At 37.8% G+C, this 25814-nt stretch overlaps 1 protein-coding gene across 8 annotated transcripts in view; it reads right to left on the bottom strand.

The window, feature by feature from the left end:
- ADGRB3 (adhesion G protein-coupled receptor B3) overlaps positions 1-25814 on the bottom strand; it is a 644987-nt gene that overhangs the window by 35066 nt on the left and 584107 nt on the right. For 4 of the 8 annotated variants that reach the window (XM_070584837.1, XM_070584838.1, XM_070584841.1 and 1 more), the window contains 6 exons: positions 21739-21889; positions 18960-19029; positions 16424-16490; positions 13871-13956; positions 8885-8983; positions 8394-8565 (listed from right to left, as the gene is read on the bottom strand). In XM_070584837.1, coding sequence (XP_070440938.1) covers positions 8394-8565; positions 8885-8983; positions 13871-13956; positions 16424-16490; positions 18960-19029; positions 21739-21889 — 645 coding nt within the window. The remainder of the gene's footprint in view (positions 1-8393; positions 8566-8884; positions 8984-13870; positions 13957-16423; positions 16491-18959; positions 19030-21738; positions 21890-25814) is intronic. The other 4 variants (XM_070584839.1, XM_070584843.1, XM_070584840.1 and 1 more) reach the window with 1 other exon arrangement.

The following is a 25814-nucleotide window of genomic DNA, read 5'->3' as shown; positions in this document are numbered from 1 at the left end:
GACGTGCACCAAGTCAGATTCTTCAGAAGCAAATGCTTTCATGCTCCTCCTTTTTAGATTAAGAAGTCATAGCTGTGGGCCATAAAATGACATATTAATAATCAAAAATTGGTAATGAGTCTAGTGTTTGCCAGACGATCACTGTTTCTGTCTCACAGAAAGCTGCATTGGGGGAAACCACTAAGAAAGTCTACCTGTTTTTAGAAAAACATCCTAAGAACTAACGTCAGAAAAATAGGTACATGCTAATTTCTGTTTGTGCCCCAAGACAATTGTTAAAGAAGCACAATTTATAAAGGGAAGATAAATAATATGTTAGAAATGTTGCCTTCCAGGAGCTTGTCACTTCAAGATATTTTTCAAATCTATTTCTAAATACTAGCATATATAAAATATGAAAGGTGGCACTTGGTAATACCAAACATTAATTTAACTGGTCCTCGCCAACCACTCTCTATTTTCAGACCTTCAGAGTGTAGCTGTCAAGAATATTTTTGTCTGACAATGAAATATGGAAAAGCAACTTTTGTAAGTTTCTCTTAAAAATCCACTATCTGATCCCTTGAAGGAAATATAAAAGAAATCTAACTCTTTTTCATAACACACACACACAAAGTCGATACCTTAAACTATCAAACCCCCAAATATGACAGTGGATTAAAGGCATTTCTACACGGGAGAATGATGTCAGCTTCATTAATCAGGCAATGCTTTTCAGAACAAATAGCAGAAAAGCGCAAAAATTCTCCGGTAAATTCAAGGTTATTTTAATGGTCTCAGAAATGCCATCTTTTAAGTGTTAGATTCTCTGACACTTGTAGTGCCTCTGTTATTCCTAATTCAGGAAGATTTGCAGGAGAAATTCCACTTAGCTCCAAATGCTCTGTCTGAGTTTTTAAAAAATCTTAAAAATGCTTTCAGGTAATCTAGATGAATTAGCGTTAAATATTTGTCCAACACTGTCAGGGGAGAACGACACTGGATTTCACACTGCATATTCCTTGTCATGGAAAAGGGTGTTTCAGGCAAGACGGTCTCTGGAAATCGCATCTGCCCCTGTTTGGAAACGTTTTGATAATGAATCGGCATTTCTATCAGGTGAGCAGCGAGACTTCTATCTTCAGTGAATCATTGTGAATCAGACTGATGGAGATCAACAGGAATTTTTAAAAGAGGAAGTCTACAAGGACCTTAATGCCAGACAAGGAGAAGCATGAAATATAACAAACAAACAAAAGACACAATCTAGATCTGGCTATCTCATCTTGAAATTAAAATCTTCTGTGCCAACAGTGACATTTACAATGCTGGGCAAGAACAGTCTTGGTGTCTTTCTTGCCTTGTGATTAAGATCGAAGAAAAATAATTGTTAGAAGATTCACATATTTATTATTTAAGCTCTTTAAGCTGACTTACTATTTGTGGAAAACAAATCACTTATTTCAGGTAACAATTTAAAATTTATATTTAGATATTAAAATCATTATAACTGAGTTCTTGCAATACTATCATTTTTTAAACTTATGTAAGACCAGTAAATACAATTTTTAAATAAAACTGTCTAGAATAATTCAGTATTTAACATAAATTATTCCACAGTTAAAATCTAGACTTCAAAATTTCCTCCCTTTATAATGCTCTGTCATAGGTCTTTCATCTTAATTGACAGCCAGAGAGAGTGTTAAAAAGTCTGAGGATATGTAAATGGCCTTGGAATATTTAGGGGACTTTAAGGGAGTCTGATGTCATGCTGTGAAATGAAAAAAGAATGGCAAGAAACATCTTCCAAAATAAGGTGAGATGACAAGAGTAAGCAATCAAGGGTGTTTTCTAAAATTATCCAACCAACCGGCACCACCCAAGTTGTCCTGACTCCCTCCCGCTGGGGACTGGTCCAAAAATTCCTCAAAGAGATGTCCGCCTTTTATTGTGGCTGGATTCCTGTCTGCCACATGAGTTCAAAGTGCTTTGCAGGGTGTGTCTCGCTCCTGTTCTCCCCTGTGGGGAGAGCGGTTCGGTTCGCTCGGCAGCAGCGAGCCCAGAGCTGGCTTCTGGGTGGGTCCTCGCTCTGCAGGCAGCTGGAAGCGTCCCCAGAAGGTCCGTGCCAGATTTGGAGATTGCTGGGGAAGAGCACGGAGCAAGGGTTGGCAGCGTTGCAATGCAGAGAAACCTCGCGGGAAGGGACCGTGCTGTTTGAAATGGGCTCTCTTTCTAGCTACTGAGCAGCTCAGACCCCAAATCTTCATCTTTTCAGAAGGTAGTTTCGCCTGCAGTTATTTTTCTGGACTTCCCATTCCGGAGGATCACTTTAAGCCGAGAGGAAATAAAGTTACATTCTTGAAATTATTTCAGATTCTAAGCTGGAGGAGAGGAGAGTTTCTCATGTGCGTTTTGTTTTGTTTTTCTGAACCTAATGTCTACTATTGTGTTTGATTCATATTTGAACAAATGGCTTAGGTCTTTTTAATCACATTAAATTTCATATTATTTCATTAAATGAACGAGTAAGATTGTTCTCAATGCCATGTATGCTATGACAGTTGACATAAGCAACATGGATGACTTCACATTATTTAAATATTACCCGATTTCTCTGATAGCAAAGGAAATAAAAATATTCTGCCATTTGCTATACATTAAAGAAAAATATGGACTTCAGTCCCGAATTTTAGTCCTAATAACTTTCTATCGGAATTCTCTAACGCCTAAGGGATCTATCACCTAATCTCAAATTGTTGTAGCTTTTAACTTTTTTTGTATCAGTTTTGGGGGTCCCATAAGCTTCCCTAACATATATGATCTGAAACAATGTAACAGCATTTCTTCAGCCCGCACATGAGAAAGAAGGAGAGGGAGGTTATATGCCAGACACGGCCACCTGTGCCTTCACAGAGGACTCTTCAGTTTAGCCTCACGCCATCTACTTGAGGTAGAAAATAAAAACTTAATTCATGACCTCTTACTTCTTCTACTTATTTTAAACCTTTATTCCAGACATATTCAACTTCCTGTCACCAGTTTAACAGTGTTGCAAGGGGTTACCCTGGGGGTTTGGAAGGAGAAGGAAGGAATTTGCTTGTCCTTTTGGCGGGTACTCAGAGGAATTCTGGGTAACAGGTGCTACTGGGTAAAGTTTGGATGCTACCTGGCAGACACGCCAGAGTTTGCCAATCTCTGCCATGAACTCCGTGTGTCTCAGTGTGTCCACTGATGCCATCTTACTCATCTGATTTCATGCTTTTGATAAGCTCCTAAGCCTCTGCACGGACTTGGAGAACCACATGTGCCACATAAGACTGATGCAAATATTCGTGATATGATTGCAATTACACTCAAGTCAGGAAAGCCTAATCTGGACGGAGAGATAGGACTTACATTCCCCCACATAAGAAATGGGGTGACCATTGGGTCAAGAGAGGCTGGTGATTTCAGGGAAAAAGTATATAGGAACATAAGCATAACATCCTTGCTTGTGCCATGTCCACATTCCTGCTTAAAGGCAGCTCTGTGCTCCTTACTCTCTGTTCTGATACAGCTTTATTGCCGTATCTTTAGCCATTCTCCCATTTTCAGAAACACATCTTCCTATTTTATTAAAAACAAAACATCTTTAAATTTATTTCTTTTTGAACCTTCAATTCAGCCTAACAAAGATAAAGCTCTTAGCAACTTACCCCCTGTCCCTTAAATCCTTGTCCTTCTTGAGCAAGCTAAAGATGCTAGGATCAGCATCGCGGCCCTCCCACCCCGGGCCATTCACTAACTCTAAAATCTATTGAACTTTACTCATGACACCATTCACAGTGGCTTCTTACCGTGGCCACTGAACACCCCAATGAGAAAGCTCTAAAACATCATTTAATCGGTACTTTGCCCTCAAATGTCATCAGTATTTTCTTTTTCTTGGCGCTACAGTTATAGCCATTAAAAAAAAACCATTCTAGTGTCCAGGATCACATCACTGCACATTTACGCCTCCAGGTGCCCCAGGTGGTCCCAGGGTAGACTCTACTTTCTACTATTCACTATAGGCCCCGTTCCATGGAAATCACATGCCCAGTAGCCTCTCTCCATCTTCGTCCACTTGAAACCTTCACTTCCTCAATCATCCAACCTCATTTTTCCCTCAGAAACCCATTAAGTTCTGAAGTCCTCTATCACCCACTCCGTTATCTTCAAAGACCAGCTGAAGTTCCAGCCCTGCCTTAAGGGAGGGCACAGATGCACCCTTTCATAGCAAGGAGTCACACCCAACTTCCTTGTAGATAGCCAAGCATGGAGATCCACAGAACTTTCCATCTGAACTATATTATATGCCATATGATCTCTTTTTACATTGCTGTCTAGTTATTTCACCACTACTGGCTTGATTTATTTTTAAAAATGGTTTATTTGGGGAGAGTATTGGTTTCAGATTAGACAGGTAAGGATGCGTGTCTCTTTTATATATTCAGTCTCCTGAGCTTATAAAGCATTTTGTTTATCTGTATTCTTTATGGAAATATTAAAACGAAATGGGAAATTGGCAAAAAAAGAAAAAAAGGTGGAGGGGAGTGGGAGAAAAAAAGAAAGGAAAAGCTGTTCATGTTTATTTTAAGCATTTTGCTACAAACTCCCTGCACGGGTTTGGATGAAGATTCTAGGACCTCATCTGGTGCAGCCTGGCCCTCCTGCCCAAGCTGGCGGGAGAGAGAAGAGGAGATCGGCCCTGTTATTGTCACTACAGAACAGCCTCAGGATCCTCACCTGCTGATACAACAAAATTATCCATTTAAGCATTTTCGTTTTTTCCTTCCATTTAGTGAAAGGGTTTTATTGTAGCTTATTTGTATCGCAGTCTTGTTATTTTTCCCCCTCTGACATCAAGCTGTAAGATTGTCTTAGAGCCAGACACAGCCAGTGACAGGAGAGATGAGAAGAATGTGCAGCACCAAGAAAGCGGTTTCCTAGCAACAGCAACTATTTCCAAGGTTTCAGAACTTGTATAGTTTGAATTTCCATAGCAATGTGGAGAATAGTAAATAGTAGATGTCGTTATGCGCTTAATGCAAATTAATTCTAATCGATAAAAGATGGATAAATGAAAGAAGCATCTATATGTATTCTATTAGATTCTGTCTTATTAGGTATTATACTTATTAGCTTCCAAGATCTAGATTTTGTTGCTGAAAGTAATGTGTTGTGATAAATCAGATGGTGTAATTTTTTTTTCTTATTCTCTCTTTTTGTTTTCTCTTTTGTCAGAGGCGTATATGAAAGAGATTCAAAAGAAAAAGGTGCCCCAGAAGAAGGAACTGTATTTTTAAGAATACAAATTTTATGAAACTTAAATATTAAGATGTCAGCTCCGGAGGTCACAACAAATTATTAGGCAAATAATCAATCTGCTTATTTTAAAAGTGGAATATAATTGAGTTGATGGTAACAATGATCATTTCTCCCTTCCCTCCTGACCTGAAATGATTTTGATTTTAAAATTGGATCCAGTAAAAGCAAAGCCACTTTTAAAATAAACTAAGCCCCATACACATCCCATTTAAAACGCCACAGCTATAGTATTTCATTTCTTTTCTCCTGAAGCTGCAAGGCTCTCCTCCTGCCCTGTGGACACCCACCCCCTTCACAGGAAGACTGCAAAGTGAACACAGGTAAAGTCTCTCAAATTCACACTGGAACAACCGTTAAAGACTGAGAGCAACCGAGTTATGTTAGTGTGCATCAAAAATACATAGAAACAGAAATATTTATGTCTGTATCCAGTCTCTCTCTAAATTAACGGAAATACTTTTTACATTACTTATGCATTTATAAGAAAGAAAAATCCATATGAATTATCTTGGATTATTGTGAAGAAAATATTTTAAAGTGAAAAAAGCAGTAAAGATAAAATTGTATTCCAAGGTCTCCTATGGGATTATGAAGTACAGTAACAGATCTGAGTCACTACCCCATACTTTATAGGCAGCTATCCAGTCCATTTGCATTGGTACATTTTATGGAATGTTGTTCGCAGGAGACACTGAGGATACAGAAAGATGCTTCTATTCTCTTGGACTGTAGTTAATGTCAGGATAGCATGACTACAGGTAATATAAGATAAGCCCATTGCTAGGGTCAGGCAATATACACTTAGGAAGTCAAAAAGAATTTCTGTAAACCCAGTGAGGCCTCCTTAGGACATGGCCATGGGGATATGCAAAACCACTTTAAACAAGGTTCTTTTGGTTTTTCAGTGACAACATTTTCTGCGGAATTCTGAAAGATACTCACTCTATAACCAAAATCTGCCCTGTGTATTTATAGCAATGTTACAGGGTATTTTTAAGAGTCAATGTGAAATATTGGATATGCTATTTTTCATTTCAGTGTTGGAATAAAAGAGACTTACGGCGCTCTGCTATTAATTATATCAGCTATAAAATTATTCAATTTAAACTAATCATTGAAAATGCAACAAGAACAAGGCCAATATCCATATTTTTATTCCCCATTTGTATAGAAAACTTATATTTACCGATACCTAATTCAGCAGAAGCATTTTAATATATGACTTGATTTAATTACTCTCAAATCATGCTTTTGACAGTTATTAGTCCAATCAGCAAGTATGGAAAAGTTATGATGGAAATGACTTTTTGTGCCAAACATTTTTCTTCATGTAAGCAGCAAAATTTGATAATTAGCCATCAAAATATCTGTCACTTTAAAACCTGAATAATTTGGTCATAGCCTAAGGCTATCTAGAGAGCCTATTTCTCAAGAAAAAGAGATGCTTATTTCGAGATGGGACACTGTTCTTCTCTCTAACACCTACAGAATTAATATCTTCTGAAAATTGCATGCAGTTATGTCATGCTTCTTGCTTAAAACCCATAACTTTTCATCCTTAATCATCAGTCAAAAATGTATCATGTGTCTACTCACTTAGAACAATTTTGTTACATAAGCATCTTAGAGATAATATTAATGCAGAAGAACCACAAAATAGTTATACTTGCAAAAAAACATAGCCCTAAATTATTCAATTTCCTGTTAATTTTTACTTACCTTTGGTCTATAAAGTATTTGATACCTGGGAGATTCTTAATGCTGATATTCTAGGTAGAAATTTGTCATGAGGGAACAGTAAGGCTTGGCCACTGTGAGCTAAATCAGATTTTTAAAATGATAAAATAACCGCCCCCTCTTGCAATGTGAAGTTACTCTTCTTTTGTTTTCATGATATAATGTTCTTAGAATACACATGTGGGTTTATTGCTGACATCTGTATCATTCTAAAGTAGCTCAGAAATATTGTTTTCTCCATCTGGTAAATCAGGTAAAAATCTTTGGTTATCGTCACACATCACTGTGAAAACTCTGCGGTGTGTACGCATATGCACGTGTCATTTTGCGCGTGTCATTTTGCAATGTGCACATCGTAATAAAGTTCTCAAACAAGCTAGATCATGCGAAATGACAGCGTAGACTGTTTTCTCAAAATTACTAGCATGGCACTGTGTCATTGTGTGTTTTAGTCACCACCATCCCCAGAGTAAATGCTAAAATGACTCATAAACCTTGTAAATACTGTGTGACGGCTTGCAAGCATGCAGAATAATTTTTGTACCAGTTGGAAAACAACATTTTATCCCTAAACAGCTCAAGTCTGAAATCTATCACCGTTCTGGATGGATCTGGTGGAGGTTAGTGTCTCGACTCATGAAGGATGACTCCTTTTTTCCCCTCTCTGCTGACAATCAACCTCAACTACAATCTGGAGAAACGCTATGATTTTAGATCTACAGTTCTTGGGGAAAATTACTGACTATCATGCTCCCCTGTGTGCATTATTTTGTATTTTCTGAGCATAAACATCCATATCAAACTCATTCATCTTTAGTAATCTTAACCACAATTCAGTATAGAGACAAAAGAACTGTTCATTAATCTTCAACATTTCCTGTCTAAAATGAAATTAGTTAAGCCTGAGGAATGGAGATATGCTGTGTGTAGACACACAAGTTATTAGGGAATGGGTTTAAGACATGTCCTTGATTTATGTTTATGAACTAGACCCTACCCTCTCACCCACCAGCTTCTCTACAGGAGTTATCCACTCCTGTGACTCCATCATAGCCTTCCTTGCATGTGCTCTCCATGGGTCTTGGCCCCCGTGGCTGCGTTTTCCCTTGCACAGTCCCATCTGTTTTCATCATCACTTTCAGAGTCCAAGGAGCCCTCCTGAACTTGCCCTGATGCCTCCCAAAGCTTTGACTCCCAAACGATTGTCTTTAGAGGAGACCAGCTTTAAGCTCAACATCAAGATATTAAAATAAAAGGTCATATTTGCCAAGAAGCAAAATACTCTGCTAACCATCATTCCTCTCTGTCCCAAGAATTATATTTCTCACCTCTCTCCGAAGAATGCAGTGGACCATAACTATCACGAAGCCTTGCAAGGAATCAAATACGGCAAAGAGTATTTGAAACAATATGGAGCGTTTGTCTGTCATTGCCAGAACCGCAGACATCCACGTCAGAGCCAGAAGGGGCAACACCACGCAGGAACTCCACAGAGACGCCCTGTCCAGAGACAGAGAGAGCAACATCACGCAGCCACATGTCACGCTCCTGGCGACAACCAAACCCCCGTTCAACAAAGCATTCTGGTCTGTGGCACCAAGGCCATTAACTTGGAAACCACAAAGCAGACAATAGTTGATAGTTTTATTTATATTTTTATAGACAATCCCACAATACTTATAAAGGCAGTTGCCAATTATAAATAGTTAAGTATGCTCTTAGCTCTAATAGGAGCAAATTATTTTTTTTCCATCAGAGCATTTTCTCACATGCACGGTAAGAGATCTGAAACGAGAGGATGTAAACGATCGGGACTAACATGGCGTTACTGGCGGTGGTGGCTGACAAAGCTGTTGTTGAGACTACTCCACACTTGGCACATTTGAGCGTCAAACCGCCATGAGGCTCGCTCATCTGACTGCAAACAAACAGAACACCCACAAAAAGAACAAAATATTGAATTGTCAACAAAACAAAGTTGCTACTGCAAGTTAGCTTTTAAATACGATTCCATGCAAAAAAAGTATATTTATCAAAGATGAATGTTCTAAGTCGTTTTAAAGATGCATTTACACTACACATTATTTTTGTAACATTTACCTTGTAATAAGACGGGCCTTTGTTGCATGCGAAGCATATTTCCATCATTTACACCATAAATGGCCCTTGTGTCTACAGATCAAAGTTGCCCAATACACTGAATAAAACATAAGCATGCGTTTGTGTAGACATACAGTGAAACCCTTTATTCAGACCCCTCATAACCAAACACGTGAGGACCCCTGGCTTCAAAGATTTTCATTGCCATTTGCAGAATGTACGTAATATCAATTAAAACTTCTGAAATGTAAACACACATCTCAGAAGTCCAATATAAGAAGATATATATTTTAGGTCTTTAGTCATTTGTGGAAGATGTAGCCTTTATCTTAACATATTCATACTTTAAAATTTCTTCGGGCATCAATGATTTTCTATATTTTAGAATGATCTGAATATAGGGGCTGATGAAATTTGATGAAATATTAGTTGATAAAAAGAGTGATAGTTTTCTGCTTTAATAAAACACATTTAACATAGTCATTAAGCTCAGGCTATTCTTTCTGGAAATTTCACCATAGCCTCCAACCTAATAGCATCTAAACGGTCCATTCTGGTCCAGAGGATTTTGCAGGTACATTCAGATTCAAATTATTCAGATTCAATCTATTATATCATAAAAGCAAAGTCATACTGCATAGAAAAACTTTACACACATTTTGCTTTAGAAAAGAGTCCTTTGAAAATGGCTGGTTTATTAGAACACAATCTTTTTAGGAAAAACCAGAAAGAAATTACTTGAATCAAAATTCAAAACACCTTGAAATAATTGTGGTGTACTGCTTTTGTCCATTCCCATGTAGTCTTTATGTCTAAAATATAAATTTGCTCAGTAGGTTTTTTAAAAACATAATATTATAGTGGAGTTGCATTACCATGTGTGTAATTAAAGTGGCACAACAGAGAAAATCATAAGAAGCTCATAATTCAGAATGTCTGGTTTCTTTTTTAAAAAGTGTATACATTTGGAAATAGTGCTTGGATGAGAAAATAAACCTGAAAGCTATTAAGTAAGTACATCAATCAGTAGACCTATGAGAAAAATCAACACTTTCAGAGTTAGACATTGGGGTGGGGAATATGATACTAAAGCATTCACTTTACTGATTCAACCAGGATGTATGGAGTAGCCACATCACCAAACTTTTCAAAATAATAAGTAACCAACGGTCTATCCAGTTTGGTTCATGAGCACCTCAATGGGTGTGCCAGTGTGTTTGGAACTACTCTCAAAGAGTACTCAGACCAGTACCCTCCACTGTGGCTGCACATCAGATGTACACACTCAACCCCAAAGACTCGAATGTAATGGGACCCAGGCATCTGTATTTTTTAAAACTCCATAGATTATCCTGATGAACGAGCAGAATGAGCACCACTGCCCTAGCTATTCAGGCGAGTCTCTTCCACCTTGTTAAATATGAAATATGGGTTACCAAAGAGATGTAATACTTTTTCCTAGTTCATATGACCACTACGGAAATTAATATAATTAAAAGAATTCATAGTCTAGATACTAACTTGAGTTGCTGCAATGAAAAATAAAATGCTGTTTCTTTGTTATAAGGGCAATTATGCATTTATACAACAAAAAGTGCTAGCAACTTTTAAAAAATTGAATTTCCTTTAAGTTCAGATGTAAGCAACATCCTCTCAGAGCACCACAGCAGAACACACGTCATTTCATGCTCTCTCCAGGTTATTCTGTCTAGTTCTGCCTGATTGGTTCATTGTTAATACTATAAAAAATTCTCTGAAAAAAAATAGACCCCCTTCCTTTGGAAGAATCTCATGAAATTTGCACAAGATCCTGGTGGTCTCCTTAATTTCAGATAGATAAGATAAAGCATTTTAAAATAGTAGATAGGAAAGTCCCATTGCAGAAATAGAGAGAAAATGAAAATGTTCTGTTTGAGATGTTCTAAAAAGATACATGCTATTTTATTTTGTTTTCATTCTTTCCGACTATCATTTTATATAAGATGTGTTGATATTTGCAATAAATCCCCTCTTGGTAAACACATTTTATGTATTAGAAAAATTTAATCTAGTTTGGGTATTATAAAACCTGTCAAGCTCTTGTATTATTTATTAAATATTCATTCACTCATTCCTTTATAAATATTTATAGAGCATAAACTATATGCTTGGCAGTTTCTAATAATTGATTATAAAAAGAAGAAAGGGAACAAAGAAATAGAAAAAATGGGAGGGAGAACACCTTGTTACCGTATTTGATCCTAAGTAATAACATTTCCAAAAAAACACTTGATATAGATGTATATTCAAACAACCTGAAATGGTCAATATTTACAATTAGGGGGATCAATTTTTAAGGTAACCAATTAGCTTCCGGCTTAATGTTTCTTTAGTTAATCCAGATTATTTGTTCTTCACTGGGGTCTTTCTTTATTATTGTTCTCACTCCTTCTCTGTGAACTAAAATTAGCTTCAAACACTATTATCTTCTAAAAAATTTCCTTCTACTACACTTGGGGATAGAGAGCAAATTTCAGTCTATAGATACTTAAACTAAAATAGCATTTTATATTATAGAATTTTTTTTTTTAAAACTAGAGACATTAATCTGTTGAGTTCCTTTCTGCTTTGGACCATAAGCAGCATTCTGCTTTTAAAACATATATTAACAACATTTTTATTTCTCTAGCAGCAGCCTTTGAACCATAAAAACACTGTTTGACTCAGTTTTGCCAGGAAAACTAATGTAACTTCTAAGCATATTTTTAGACATAGTAAAATTATAAATCTACTATGTAGATTGAAATGGATAATTTCTAAATTCATAATGTGACAATTCCATCATTTCTCCTAAACCTATGTTATCTCTTACAAAGAGCTACATGAATCAAACTGGATATAATGTATAAAATAACTAAATGAGAAAAAAATACTGACTGCGAATTTAATAAATCCTTAGCATTATACTCATTCTGATGATCTCATCTCTTTTTCTGACCTCAATGTCATGAATGGTGGAGTCACAGAGGCTCGACTGATAGAAGTCAGGGTCCTCTGAAAACAACCTGTCCAGCCTGGCTTCTTCATCTCCTTCATCATAACGACAGCCACCACTCGTGGAGTGAGTGGCTCCTGTTTGCTAGATACTCTAACGAATGCTTTATACACATTGTATTTCATATACTTTACTATGAGGCAAGAGTTATTACTCCCATTGTACAGATGAGAAGACTGAGCTTCAGAAAGATTAAATAACATGCCCAAAGACACACACAGGTAGTAAATTGCAGTGCTAGATACTGAGCTTTTTTTTTTTTTACCTGAAAGCTTTATCCTAATCACTAACCAGCCTCCTGCAATTTCTTTAAAAAAATTACAAAAGTTTATACCGTTACTGGCAGAATTGAGTTTCTATACCCAGGACTCAGTATTGTCAATTTATTCTTACATGATTAAAAGAAATAACTGAAGAAGCTATTGCTCCAATTCCAACCGTAAGTGACAGACTAACAAGAGCAATAGTGTGAAAATTTCAAGTTCAAATGGTACAGAAAGCACAGTGTTTGTACAAAGTCAAGTCTGCCTATTTAAAGATGCTACGGAGACTCATCTGAAGTGAAAAAAGTCTCAAACGGGAAGTGATTCCCCTCTCAGGAAGGAACTGACAGTGATGTTTTAATTACACCATTGCAGTCCTAATGTTTGATATGAATGATTTCAAACTTTTATATTGAAAGCCATTAAACCTAGTCTAATACTAGGGGGGGAAACACCTGGAGTATCTTATTTTATAAATCATCACATAGATTATAAAAACACAAAGGACTTAAAATTCTCACCAGTAGGTGATCAGATATTATGACCATTAAATAATGCCATAAACTATTAAAGAAACGAGAACAATTGTAGGGTAAGTTTTGAACGGAGGTACAGTTAAAGAGAAAGGAGAAAGCTATAAACTTTTAATAAGAAAAGATACAAAGGGAAATTCAAAAGCACTAATATTTTATTTCAGTTTCTACAAATTTGTATGGTGAGGTGATGACGTAGCCTTAACAAGCTGCTATCAATCTGCTTATGAAACGTCATTAAGTCATTAGACATCGTGATATGATAATAGTGTAAGATTGAAGGAGATGCCTTTCTAAATTTCACAAGTGGTTAAAATGTGCAAGTGGAAATTATGAATAACTCTTTCTAGAAAGTTATAGTCAAAATGTCATAAAGAATGAAAATATATGATAAGAGTCGTGTTTTGCAAGTGATTACTTCAAGTAAAGAATGTTTCTGATAGACACAATTAATTAAAGAAAATGCAGGCTCTTCGCCCTCCTAAGGTTTGCATGTCCTGATTCAGTTGTGTCCGTACTGACAATATGTTCAATCTACCCTCTTTTAGTTTGTGACCCAAACTAGGGGGTCTTTGCAACCCTCACATAAGGACACGTAGTTTAAGTCTAGCCTTGACATTTAATCTTGTTATCTTACAAACAAGCAATAGGCACATACCAACCCGGATTTTCTTAATGGCCTCTTTAATTACTTTTAGATTTGGGTCACATTGCTTAAGAAGAGCACATCGGAACCTGTGTGGCAGAATCCACCAGACACACTGGTTCGTCAGGAACACAATTCCAGGCACAGTCCAATGCAGTCAGTGAGGATGTGGGACCGGAGCATGGGACTCACTGTAAAGAACCTTCACAATCCACCACTTGCAGCTTACCCGGCTCTGTGTTTGAGCTTTTTATCTAGGATCCCATCTCTGGAAACAAGTTTATTAAATACCAGAATGCCAATCACCATGTTGACCTGTCAAACAGAAACAAAGGGTGACCTCTCAATGATATTGAAGGGAATCCAGTCTCGTTCTCCTGAAAACCCTCTTTCATCAATTTATAATCACCACAGAATTACACATTCTCTACGGTAGTGATCAGAAGCACTTCTCAAATATCTCATAAGTGCATAAAGAAACAGGGAAAAATTTAACAGTGGTGTGTTACTTTAAAGCTTTAAAGCACTTCAAGGACATTTAATTTCCACGCTTTGCAGTTAACACTGAGGAAATTAACATTCAGTTGCCTAAATTTCAAATGGTGCCATACTATGCCACCCTGGCATTCTTCCCCCGGAGTTCCCCCCGAATAAAATCAATTGGCTAAATGGGTTTTAGACTATGCCAGAGAGTCAAAAGATTTTGCGTCCTGTCCTACGTGTGAGGTTAGGGGGAGACCTGGCAGCTGAAGGTGCTAAGGATTTGTCATTGCCCCCAGCAGGGAGAACAGAATACCTAAACTCCTCACACTGTGTGGCTAATTGTCCTGTGGGGTGGGGGCATTTTAACACATCGTGCTTTTCTAGACAAAGGGGAAAGCCTATTCAACTCACCAGAATCCTCTAAGAAATGGACAGACACTAAGACCAATTCTTATAATGTGCTCTATTGAACACTCCTCAGCATTTTCTTTCTAACACTCTCTTACTCTCACTTAAAGGTCTTTTGCATAATGCAGCTGAAATGAAATCACACATATTTTTCTTTTTCAAGCAAAATTGTAAAAAGCTGTAGAGAGAGCTGTGGTCTATTTGTAGCAGCTGATGGTGAGGCGCACCGCCCGTTCTCTAACCTACCAGTGCTTCCCGATAAAGGAATCCAGTCCAATGCGGAACCAAGATGATCAAGGAAAATATTTTCTTTTTTTTTGCCTTCCTGCCCTTTACCCTCCATGATCAACAGAATCTTGGTGCCACCCCCAACGCAAATGGTGAAGCCTTTACACTGAAACTAGTAGTTCACAAAAATCTGTTTTAAATTAAGCAGGATGACTAGTTAAGAAAAAAGAAAACTTCCACTTCCCCCAAAACACTTTGACCAGATGAAATAAAGAGCTGGAATCCGTTTTATTGCTGGTGTAGAGAAGGTCCCAAGCATGTGAGGTGGGGACTTAGGAAGTGTCACTCTTCACAGCTTCCTGACAAGACACCGTTTCATCAAGAGGCTTATTCATCTTTATACTTTTCATTATTTGAACCAAAAGAAAAAGTGTATTCCATGGATTCTATTAATCTACACTCTAATCACGAGGGAATTCATCACCACTCCAAAGACTTTGGTCCTTCAATTACACACATACTCTGTTTCTTCATTTTAGGGTTATATGTAAATTAACCTAGTAGCTCAGACAAATAATTCAACTGATTAACTAAAATTCAATGCAGCAGACAAAAAACGTGTCCAATAGTTTCAATTTCCCTACACTCTTCTCTAACACTCACGCCTGGATTTTATTTTTCTTGTGAATCACAGTCAGTTTCTACTCCCTGTTATGATTTGGAGGAGGGAGAACAAATTTTTAAGGAAAAAAAAGCCACACCAAGTTATTAAGAAAGATGTCACTAGCCTCTAATTTATTGAATGAATTGTTCAAGAAACCAAAGGGTAATTTTCCAATTAGAGATCTAATTGCACAGCAATATGGATCTTTGTATTTAATTCAGACCATTTCTTTCCTTCCTTATATTTTTCAAAGATTTGTTGGACAAGACAGATTTGTAATCAATAAATTCCGAGAGAGAGAAAGAAAGGCAAATTGGTAGGAAATTTCTGTGTTCCTACTATTACACATGTAAAGGAATTATATTGTGATTCCAAAAGAAAAATTTTAAATCCTTGTGCACGACATATGGCAGGAGTTCTCAACAGGGGGTGATGTTTGCCCCCCGGGAACACTGGGACATGTCTGGAGACCTCTTTGATTCTGTCAACTGGAGGGGACCACTGGTATCCAGGAGGTCAGGGACACTGCCGGACATCCTAAAATACGCAAGACTTTCCCACAACAAAGAAATATCTGGTCCAAAATGTCTGCAGCACTAAGGCTGGGAAACTTTGCCATGTGGGCATATATTTTTTTGCTGATAGCTCCCGCAGATCTCTCAATCTTAATAAGTACATAGATCATACAGAATAGTATACAGCCGAAATGACCCATGATGAAATTCTATACATCAACGAGGAAGAATTTATTGAAATTTACTCATTCTTCACAAATGTGAAATTACTGTAATTCCACACTCTCACATTTAATATCCTTTGTCTTCAAAGTAAGAATATTTTTGAGTAATACGGGACTAAATAGCGGCTGATATTTAAATTTCAGTAATAATTCATTGAACTTTAAATTTTCTACACAACAAATAGAAAATTGTCACTCTAATCGAAACAAAGTAGCCTTTCTTTGCTAAGAAAATAAAATAAGTTGATGTCAGTGTTTACCAGGACAACAGCAGCCGCAGGTCCAACGAAAGCATACAGCAGTCCTCCTTCGAGAGAGAGCCAGCAGCTGAAAACAACATCAGATAAAAACTAACAAAAATTAGGGATACGTGTTAAACCACTGAAGCGGCAGATAGAAATTAATAACTCAGATTATGCATATAAGTTTGGAATTTTGGCACATTTAACATTTTTTAATTAAAGAAATGCATAGAAGATGTGGAAAAAAAGCTAAAATTAGAGCGAGAAATGCTATATATCTCTGGAGGAAAAGAAACTTTTACTATAAGCCCTTATTTTCAGGCAGTTAAAACATTTTAGACAAATTACTCTTGCCGTGAGGTTTTTATATTGATTTTCAGTACAAAGGTGACTATTACTTAAGTTTTGTAAAATGCTGCTTTATATCCATTATGGGATTTTTCAAATATACTTTTAAGCAAGAAGAGTGTGTTTTTAGAGTCTTCGATGTGCCATTTACCTGTTCTTCCGGAGGCCATTGAGGTATTGGGAAGAACTGGTTTAAAAGCCATCATTACAGGGAATGGATAATCTACATTTCCCATGCTTTTTTATCTTCTAATTTTACTTTTTCCCCAGACTACTAAGAAAATTCACTAAACATAAGCTTTTGAATGAATTTAAGTGCAGCTGTGTTTATTTCCATCCCTAAATCCACCAAGAGATGCAGGTTGCACCGAGAGACAGGGTAACCACGGAGGTAGAAACACGCCCTCCATCACAGGAGGAACAGGAAGAGGGCACAGGGCCCGGCACTGGGGGCCTTGCCAGGTGGCCCATCTGCACGTGCACGATCCAGGGGAGTGGAAGCAGGGACAGTATGAGGAATCATTCTATCACAGCTGACGCAGGGTCACGCCTACCATTTCATGCAACTGCTTTTTGGCATCTGACCCTTTCGACATTACTTCTCAGTCCACAGATTGAGCATGCTGCCTCCAAAGTTAACAACCAATAATAACTGTTCTCTCTCTCTTCTAAGAATAGAGATTCTATATTGGCTGTGCTGGTTATACGACTTATGTATTTGTTAAAACTCACTGAACTATACACTTGATAGGGTGAAAGTCTGTGTAAATTATACCTTAATTAAGATATTTAATCTAGTAATTAGATATATATGCACACACACAAATACATACATCAATATATACATAACATGAGCGTGTGTGTGTGTGTATTCAAAGTCTGTGTTTAGTTATTACTCCTTGCCATAACAGCGCACAGATAAAATTCTACTTTCCCACTTTGGGGTTGACAAGTTAATATCTTTTTTTTTTTTTAATATAAAATACCTAGAGAAAAAGCCCTTAGTTTGAATAGAACACTTTAGTTTCGTGACTCTGAGACTGCCACTAAATTTTACTGTATGTTTCTGTAAGTTAATCTTCCAACTGATAGATTACTCGTTGTGTTGTATTTGCTTTTAAACACAAACTCCTTGAAAGTTGGAACCATATCATCCATAATCCTCCTTCTTTCCATGTCCCCAACACAGTGCCTTTCAAATACTGGATTTATGCCAAAAAAGTCACACTACTGTAGAAGGTAATAGCTAAAAGGGAATCGTGCTGTGTCAGCACTACTCTACAACAGACAATGTCATGGTTTTCTCGATAACATAGATTGCATAAGAGAAACAAGTGCTCTGATCACAGGAGTTCTTTAAATTCTTCAGAAGTTCCTTTGGGATGAGCAGGTGAAGTGATGCTTCCTGACACACTCTCAGTTTGGATGAACCCAGCAGAGGGCATAATTAGCAAACCCAAAGACAATTAAACAGAACCTCTCACTTTAAAACGTATGCTTCTAATAAGATGCACATGTCTCTCTCCGCTTCTGAACTGCCTCCTCAACTTGAAAGAGCAGAGGAAGGAAAACATGAAAGAGCATTGTTTTACATTTGAAATAGTAAATGCAAACTTTCCTTATAAATTCTCTCGTAGAATTGATCAGTATTACAGCTATGGTTAGGATGGGCTGACCCCATATCCCTTTTTCTTCCTTTGAATTTCTTCCATAGCCCAGGCATTTTCTAACGTGGAATCTATTGATTCCCCTAATCTGTAAGTTTTAGTACATATTACCCTAACATAGCAACAAAACTGGAACTAACATGACAAAACTTGGTTGATACCAACATATTTTGTCATCAATGAAATGAGAAGCTCAGATCAGAATCACATTCTAAAGGTAAACTTATCAAGACTTATCCAGTTCTAAAAAATTACTTTTGAGAATGAACATACAAAGCAAATACTGAAATATTTTAAAAACCAGATACACTGGTCTTATGAAATGAGAAATTAAAACAAGGATTCTGAACAGTGCTGCAGCATTTGCTTCCTAAGCTTTGTGCATTTGAGCTACCTTACCTCATTCCTCACGAGATTTCTACCACTGTTAATGGCTCAACGGCAAAATGGGAGCCTCAGCAGCGCCATCTAAGACTAACGAAGCCCACCTGATGCTTTACTTAATCATAAACACGCTTTGTCACTGTGGATGGACTTACTAATGATCAGTGCCATATCCTCTTGTCCTGGTGAAGCCCACTGATGTGGCCACTACTAATGCTGGTAAACCTGCAAGAAAAGCATTGTCACACTTCACATTCATCTCTAACCACTGTGCGCGCTGGCTCCAGAAAAGCCAGGACAAACTCAGGATGCTTAAATCGGAGGAACTACCTTTGGATGAATCACTTCATAAAGTGTGTTCCCATTACAAAATTTCCTTCAAGTACAAAAATATCAGAGCGACAGCTGGGTTTTTAACTCTGTGCACTTCTCCAATGTTGCTAGGTTACCACTACATTTGACATGCGTCTAAAGGAAACTAATAACTGAGATTTAGTATATCTTTTAAGCTATTTTTTCCCTAGGGGTTTACACTCTTATAAAGGAAATTTATAGTTATAAAATCAGAAAGGCAAAAAATTGATGTTCTGGTGTGATGGAATATCACGGAAGTGGAACATTCAGTTGGCCACATGTTGATCCAGATGAAGTTGTGCGTATAATAAGATAGAAATAAATCTCATCACTTAATTCTTTATGATTTACTCATAATAACAAGAATGTAGCAACAGGGTTAGGGGCCCTAAGGAATTAATTCTGAGGCTCCCTGGTTATCTTCCTTTAACAATCCCGAACGAAGGTGAGAAACATGTGTCAGTTTCTCTCATGGACCTCCACGCATTGCTCAGTACCTCTTGGAATTCAGTCCCTGTATACCAGCACCAATTCTGACCTGACATCTGTAAGTTTAGCTTTCTGTGAACCACACTCACCTTACTCCCGTGCACGGAGTTCAATGGAAACTCCCTGCGTCTTGGTGAATAGCGCTCAGTCCAATTTATGATCTTTAAATTTTTTTTAAGTTTTCATCATGTCTTCTTTTCAGGAAGATCATGTTTGCCTTTTCAGGTTGGAAAATCCATCATCTAAGTATCTTCTTGCATCCTCTCCACCCATCTCCTTTCTTCCTACCATTTTCCCTCCTTCCTGCTCTTCTCTTCTGTGAGTCTTTTCAAGTCACATAACATTCCCTCATGAGGTTCAATGTCAAAAACTATGGAGAGCATCTCAGAGGGACACACTGTATTTAACAAATACTGGTCTCTCTCTCTCTCTCTACATATATATATATATATATAGACACACACACACACACACACACACATAATGTCCCTCCTCCTTTTTCTCCTTCTCCTCTTCCTCCCCTTCTTCTCTTCCTCCTTCTTCATGCTTGTCGTTAGTTGACTTTTTTGATTGGCTAGATCAAGCTAATTAGAAACAAAAAATTCTCCCCGGGATAATAGCTGAAGGGTAAATAGTCTTCATTCCATACAATTTAGATTTAAAAAAATTCCAAATTTATTATGTTGCACTTTGCCATAACGAAACTCATATGCCACACTCTGCCCCCTCGCAGACCACCTGAGAGTCTGGCACCATCGGTTGAGCTCTATTGCTACCAGAGTAGTTGAACAGTAGCTATAAACTTGTAGACCAGCTGTGAACCCTCTCCTCGAGAACTTTGGTAACGATGTTAAATAAGGTAGTTACCAATTGTGAAAATCGCCACTCTTTAAACTTCAAGAAAAGTCTCATTTATTTGCATTCTGTATTTCTTGAACCTATGGTATTAATTCATGACAAAATTGTCCCAATTTCAATATCAGTCCAACTTTAGAAAGTCTTTGACACGAAATCCAGACAAAAGTTTCATGAAAGTGTAAGCAGAATACCTGCTCCAGTTTCCTCTTAACGGCCTTCCCATCTGCCTGTGCAAAGACCCTGAGACATCAGTCAGACATAACAGTTCCTCAACGAAACCTGATGGATAACGTTTAAGCGTTCTTGATCCTATTTTTTCCAGCATGAATTATTCTGGAATTGTAATAAGTCCACTTATTTGTGATTTTTCTGTTTCCCTCTAGCATCCTGTTCTCCAGTCTTCTGTGACATTAGGCATTTATTATATATTTGGCCCAAAATTCTCCAGATATTTTTAGTGCAAATCTTTTGAAACTCAAAGGCAAACATGACAAAATCCTGGGGTTTTTCCAAAACTAGTTTCTTAAATCAATTAAACTAATTAATTTTAAATAAACTAAACTTACTAATTAATTCTAATTAAACATTAGAATCAGCCCTCTGAAAGGCATGGATCTATCTATCTTCAAGATGTCCATTTCATGAGGCAATTTGAGAGAAACTTTTCCTAATAAAGATTGGCAAAGAATTAACTAATTCTCAGTCTCTCAACAACTCTGTTTTTCCTTCGAGGCCCCCACTGACTAGCCATGAGGTTTCATTCACTCTCTAAATGGCTTCTCCCTGTGACGTAAAGAGCTGTAGTCTTTAACTGTTTTCAGCTTTCTTGGAACAGATGCCTCAAAGTTTTCTTGCAGGGAGTACACGACTAGTGTACAGGACTAATACGTCATGCCTTGAGCCCTGACCATTCTAAGATATTCTGCATTTTCAGAACACATTAGCAGAGAACGCTTTGCTTTCCGCCTATAGAGATCTCAGGTCTCACCTCACACCGTGTAGGCACTGTTGATTGTTAACTGACCAGGCACATGGTCATGCAGTACGTACTGCTTTTTCAAGTTCCAAATGTCCAAAGAATGTTCAAAAATGACCAGCCCCTTATGTCTCCACTTCTACATATCAAGTTGGACATAGGGAAAAGCAGCCTGGAGATAATCACCCTCCACAGCCTCATTATGTAAGTGCAAAGTCACTTTAACAAGAGCACAAAAGGTGTGTTAGTATGCTTACCCCATCCAAGGCACAAAAAGCGTTTCCGTATAAGCCGTGTCCTAATTTTTCCAGTCACAGCCATATATGACTGCCACGCCTCAGTCAAAACCCAACAGAATGAAGCCAGGAAGAAAAAGTGCAAAAATGCAGTGGTGGTGGTACAGATGCTCTGTGGAAACAAGAAAGACCCACAGTGACTACGGGGATCGTGTGTCCTTCCGAGGATCGTTAATCCCCAACCCACTGCTTTGATGGCAAATATCTACCTCTCTCCTGTGACAGAGCAATTAGGTACAGAAATAGAAACCCTGTAGTCTTTATGCTGTATGCAATATCTATGAGAGAAAAAAATATGTCCTAATTCCATTTGTGTGTTCAATTTTTTATGAGAAGCCTGGATGTAAATTTACACTCAAGGGAGATTAAAACGACTGCCTTACTTGAATTTTTTTCTTGAAACATAATTATGGGAATGGTCCTTTCTTTGGTTTAATTTAAGTTACAGGCATTTTGCATAATTCTTTTGGCTACATTCTTCATCCTTTCTTTTTAACTGATAACTCTTTGTTGTTTTATCTGTGTTGATGTCAAGATTACATTGCAACAGCCTTTCAAAAGGAAAAATTACTTTGCTTTTATACAAGTGTGATATTTAAGGTATAAGAGGAAAGCATAAAACAAGGTTTGGCTAATAGCCTAGAACGAAAATAACATCTGTACTTTAAAGTACTTAATACAGCGCTCTGTGTTATTACAGCACACTGTGGGTCCTAATCGAATCATTTTGAAAAGCTAATCGAGTCACCGACAGGACACAGCCAGGATTTCATAGATTCTTTTCTTTATGCAACTTAATCACTCTGAAGGTGCCAATTCTCAGTTACTTGTGACTCGTCTGCAAAGATGAGCAGCTTCATCTTGGTAAAGGCTGCTACTTAGTTCACTGTTGGTATAATTTCTTTGTGTAAATCTTGTTAAAATGCAAGTCTTTATAAACCAGAACCAGGAACCAAACTCATTTCTTCCTTTGTCAGTATCAGTCTCGCTGTTTCCAAAAACTGAATGGAGCAAAACACAGAACCAGGAAAAAAATCATAAAAACCTCATAATAAAGGTATAAAAACACAAACTCCATCTCCCACCTCCACTCCAAAGCAGAATATCTTTTTTAAACTTTGGCCCAAATTATTCACTTTATTTGTTTATTCGGTTGAAATTCACCAGATGTTAGTTTAGCTTTCCAGTTCTTTTAATCCTATAAAAAGAACTTTACCATGTTTATCTCACCAGGTTGCTTTTTTTTTTTTAAGATTGGCACCTGAGCTAACAACTGTTGCCAATCTTTTAAAAATATTTTTATTGCTTTTTCTCCCCCAATCCCCCCAGTACATAGTTGTATGTTTTAGTTGTGGGTCCTTCTAGTTGTGGCATGTGGGACGCCGCCTCAACATGGCCTGATGAGCGGTGCCATGTCCGCACCCAGGATCCGAACCAGCAAAACCCTGGGCCGCCAAAGCGGAGCACGCGAACTTAACCACTCGGCCACGGGGCTGGCCCCTCACCAGGTTGTTTCAGTGACGAGGGATAATGGACAGGAGGTGAGCAGTGCTGGCAGGCAGGCAGCACACGCCCGACGGTTCACCTGTATCACTATCATTGTGTTAAGTAACACTAAGGCAGGTGTCGTCATTTTGCAGCATGCGATTCCTTATTTAAGTAAATAGTGCTTAAATCTACTTAGTACTTAGTTTATTCTTACAAAGATGCTATGGCTTTCAGTACAAGAAAGTCATGGATTTCTGGAACCTCTTCCTCATACCCTCCCTCCTGTGCCAGGCATGATGCAGTGGCTTCCACCAATTGTGATTCCTTCCATACTCAAGACATTGAGAATTTTTCCCAGTTAAGGTTTAAATATCTAGGCTGACTACTTTGTTCCTTCCTGATCCGCAGTCCCTAATCCCAATTCGGATTTCAAAGACAACTCTTCCACTCTACACCCGAAGACTAGTTACACTGTCTAATTCACATGTCATTTCCTTCCACCAGTTTGTCTCATCTCAACTGTATGTGCTAGCAAAGGTACTCCCTCTCTGTTTTTAAACTATCAATTTGGGTAATATAAAACCATATGAAATGCTGAAATGTTAAATGCTAAGTGCTGGATGTGCTGAAATTTTATAAGAAATAATAAGAAGCTCCATGTCTCAGTACAGAAACTTTTAATTTGCTCCCTTTATACCACGTTTGTGACTTTGAGACTTCCCGATACTCACTTTATTCTAATACAAATTGAAATCCACATAATTTTGGGCTACTGACGTTTATTTCAATAATGTATGTCTCTCTGGACGGTCATGGGGCCACAACATGTGCAGGAAAATGTACAGTTACTGGGGAAGTGAGCCCTTCTACCATGGGCAACGGCATCCTACTGTGGTCAGATGGATACTCAGCCCTGTTCAGAAAGTGTCCCAAGCATGGGGTGAGCTGTCTCAACCTAAGGAACGTGTATGTGCGGACTAAGGAGGTCTGAAGTCACAAAAGTAATCTTGTATGAAGACTACAGCAAAACCCATGATCCTGAGAAAGAGAGAGATGGAGATACATTTTCTTTCATCATTGTGTGAAGAATCAGCATAAAGTCAGACACTCCACATCACAGAACACACACTGATTTCTACTGATGTTTGCTAAGCTGTCTTTTTAAAACACAACTTCTGTAAATAGCAATTTTCAAATGAACTCTGTTATTTTCCACATTTGTCACATCACTTTCCGCAAGGTTGGCCATTCTAACATTTGTAGCTCAGGATTCTTCAATCTCTCCTCCCACGTAACCTCAGTCTTGCATCAGCAATCCTCAAAGATCAACCATCCCTCGGATCCCCTCAGTGCTGGGGATTTTTTTCCTTATAAATCTCAAACTCCGACTCTCCTTTTCTGTAAACAGATTCATATCTTGTCACCTGAGTCTTCCTACCACTGGACCCACTGTCATGGCCCCTAGTCTTACAGCTTCTCCTTATCCAGCCTCTGTGTGTCTGCTCTTGACTCCCACAGTAGCCAGGTCCTCACAGCTCAGCATTTCAACATGACACTCACTAGCATCTCAATTTGGTCCTGCTTTAGAGTAAAGCTTATGAGTGTGGTTAAAAAGTACTACAAAACTTGAAAAGGTATTTGAATTGGCAAACTGAGCACTGTTTATACCTATCACCCTCATGAACACCCTTCACCCCAAATCCTTAGGGATGATAGGAAAGATTTCATTAAATAACTGGAAAGACGTGTAAACCGTGATAGACTAGAAACTGTCAGAAATGCCTGAAGAACAGAACCCAGCGGCGGCAGACTGAAGAAGGACGACCACAGCCCCAGACTAGATATGGAAGCAGAGATGAAGACGTGGAAAGAGGAGAGTCACGAGACGGGATGACAGGAGGTTCGTACATCTGTTTAAAAAACTTCCAGAAGGAAAAAAATAGAGAAAATTGGGGGAAAGGACAGCATTTAAAAGAAATATTTTGAGAAAATTTCTCAGAACTTTAATGACCCTCTGGCTGAAGGATAAGTTAAAGGTACACACACACCTAGATAGATTGTGATGAAATCTGTGAACATCAAGAATAAAAAGAAAATCTTAAAAGCTGTCAGGGTCAAAAGAAAAATTACTTACAAAGAAACAAGAATGAAATTGACATCAGAATCCTTGTGAGCAACCCAGGCTACAAAAAGACAGGAGAATAATATTTGCAACAATGTAAGGGAAATAACTTTGAAGACAGAACTCTACACCCAGCCAAACTATTATTCAAGCGAGAGGTAGAAATAAAGACATTTTTAGAATTGAAAGGAACTTTGAAGTTTATTGCCTCAAGTTTCTCTCTGACAGAACCCTGGACAATATAAACCAATAATAAGAAGAAACCTGGAGGAGAAAAGGAGATAAACGAAGTAACGGACAGCAAAGAAAGTAATAAAACATATTAAGTCTAAATAAATGTTTAAAAAATTAAGTATACATATTTAAATTTTTAAAATATAGATATAAAATTCTACATAATTCTTGGATATAAAATTCAAAATAATAT

This window comes from Equus przewalskii, chromosome 19 (genome assembly GCF_037783145.1).
Source record: "Equus przewalskii isolate Varuska chromosome 19, EquPr2, whole genome shotgun sequence".
Lineage (NCBI taxonomy): Eukaryota > Metazoa > Chordata > Mammalia > Perissodactyla > Equidae > Equus > Equus przewalskii.
Note: the sequence above shows the minus strand (reverse complement) of the source record. Positions and strands in the feature narration are given on the sequence as shown.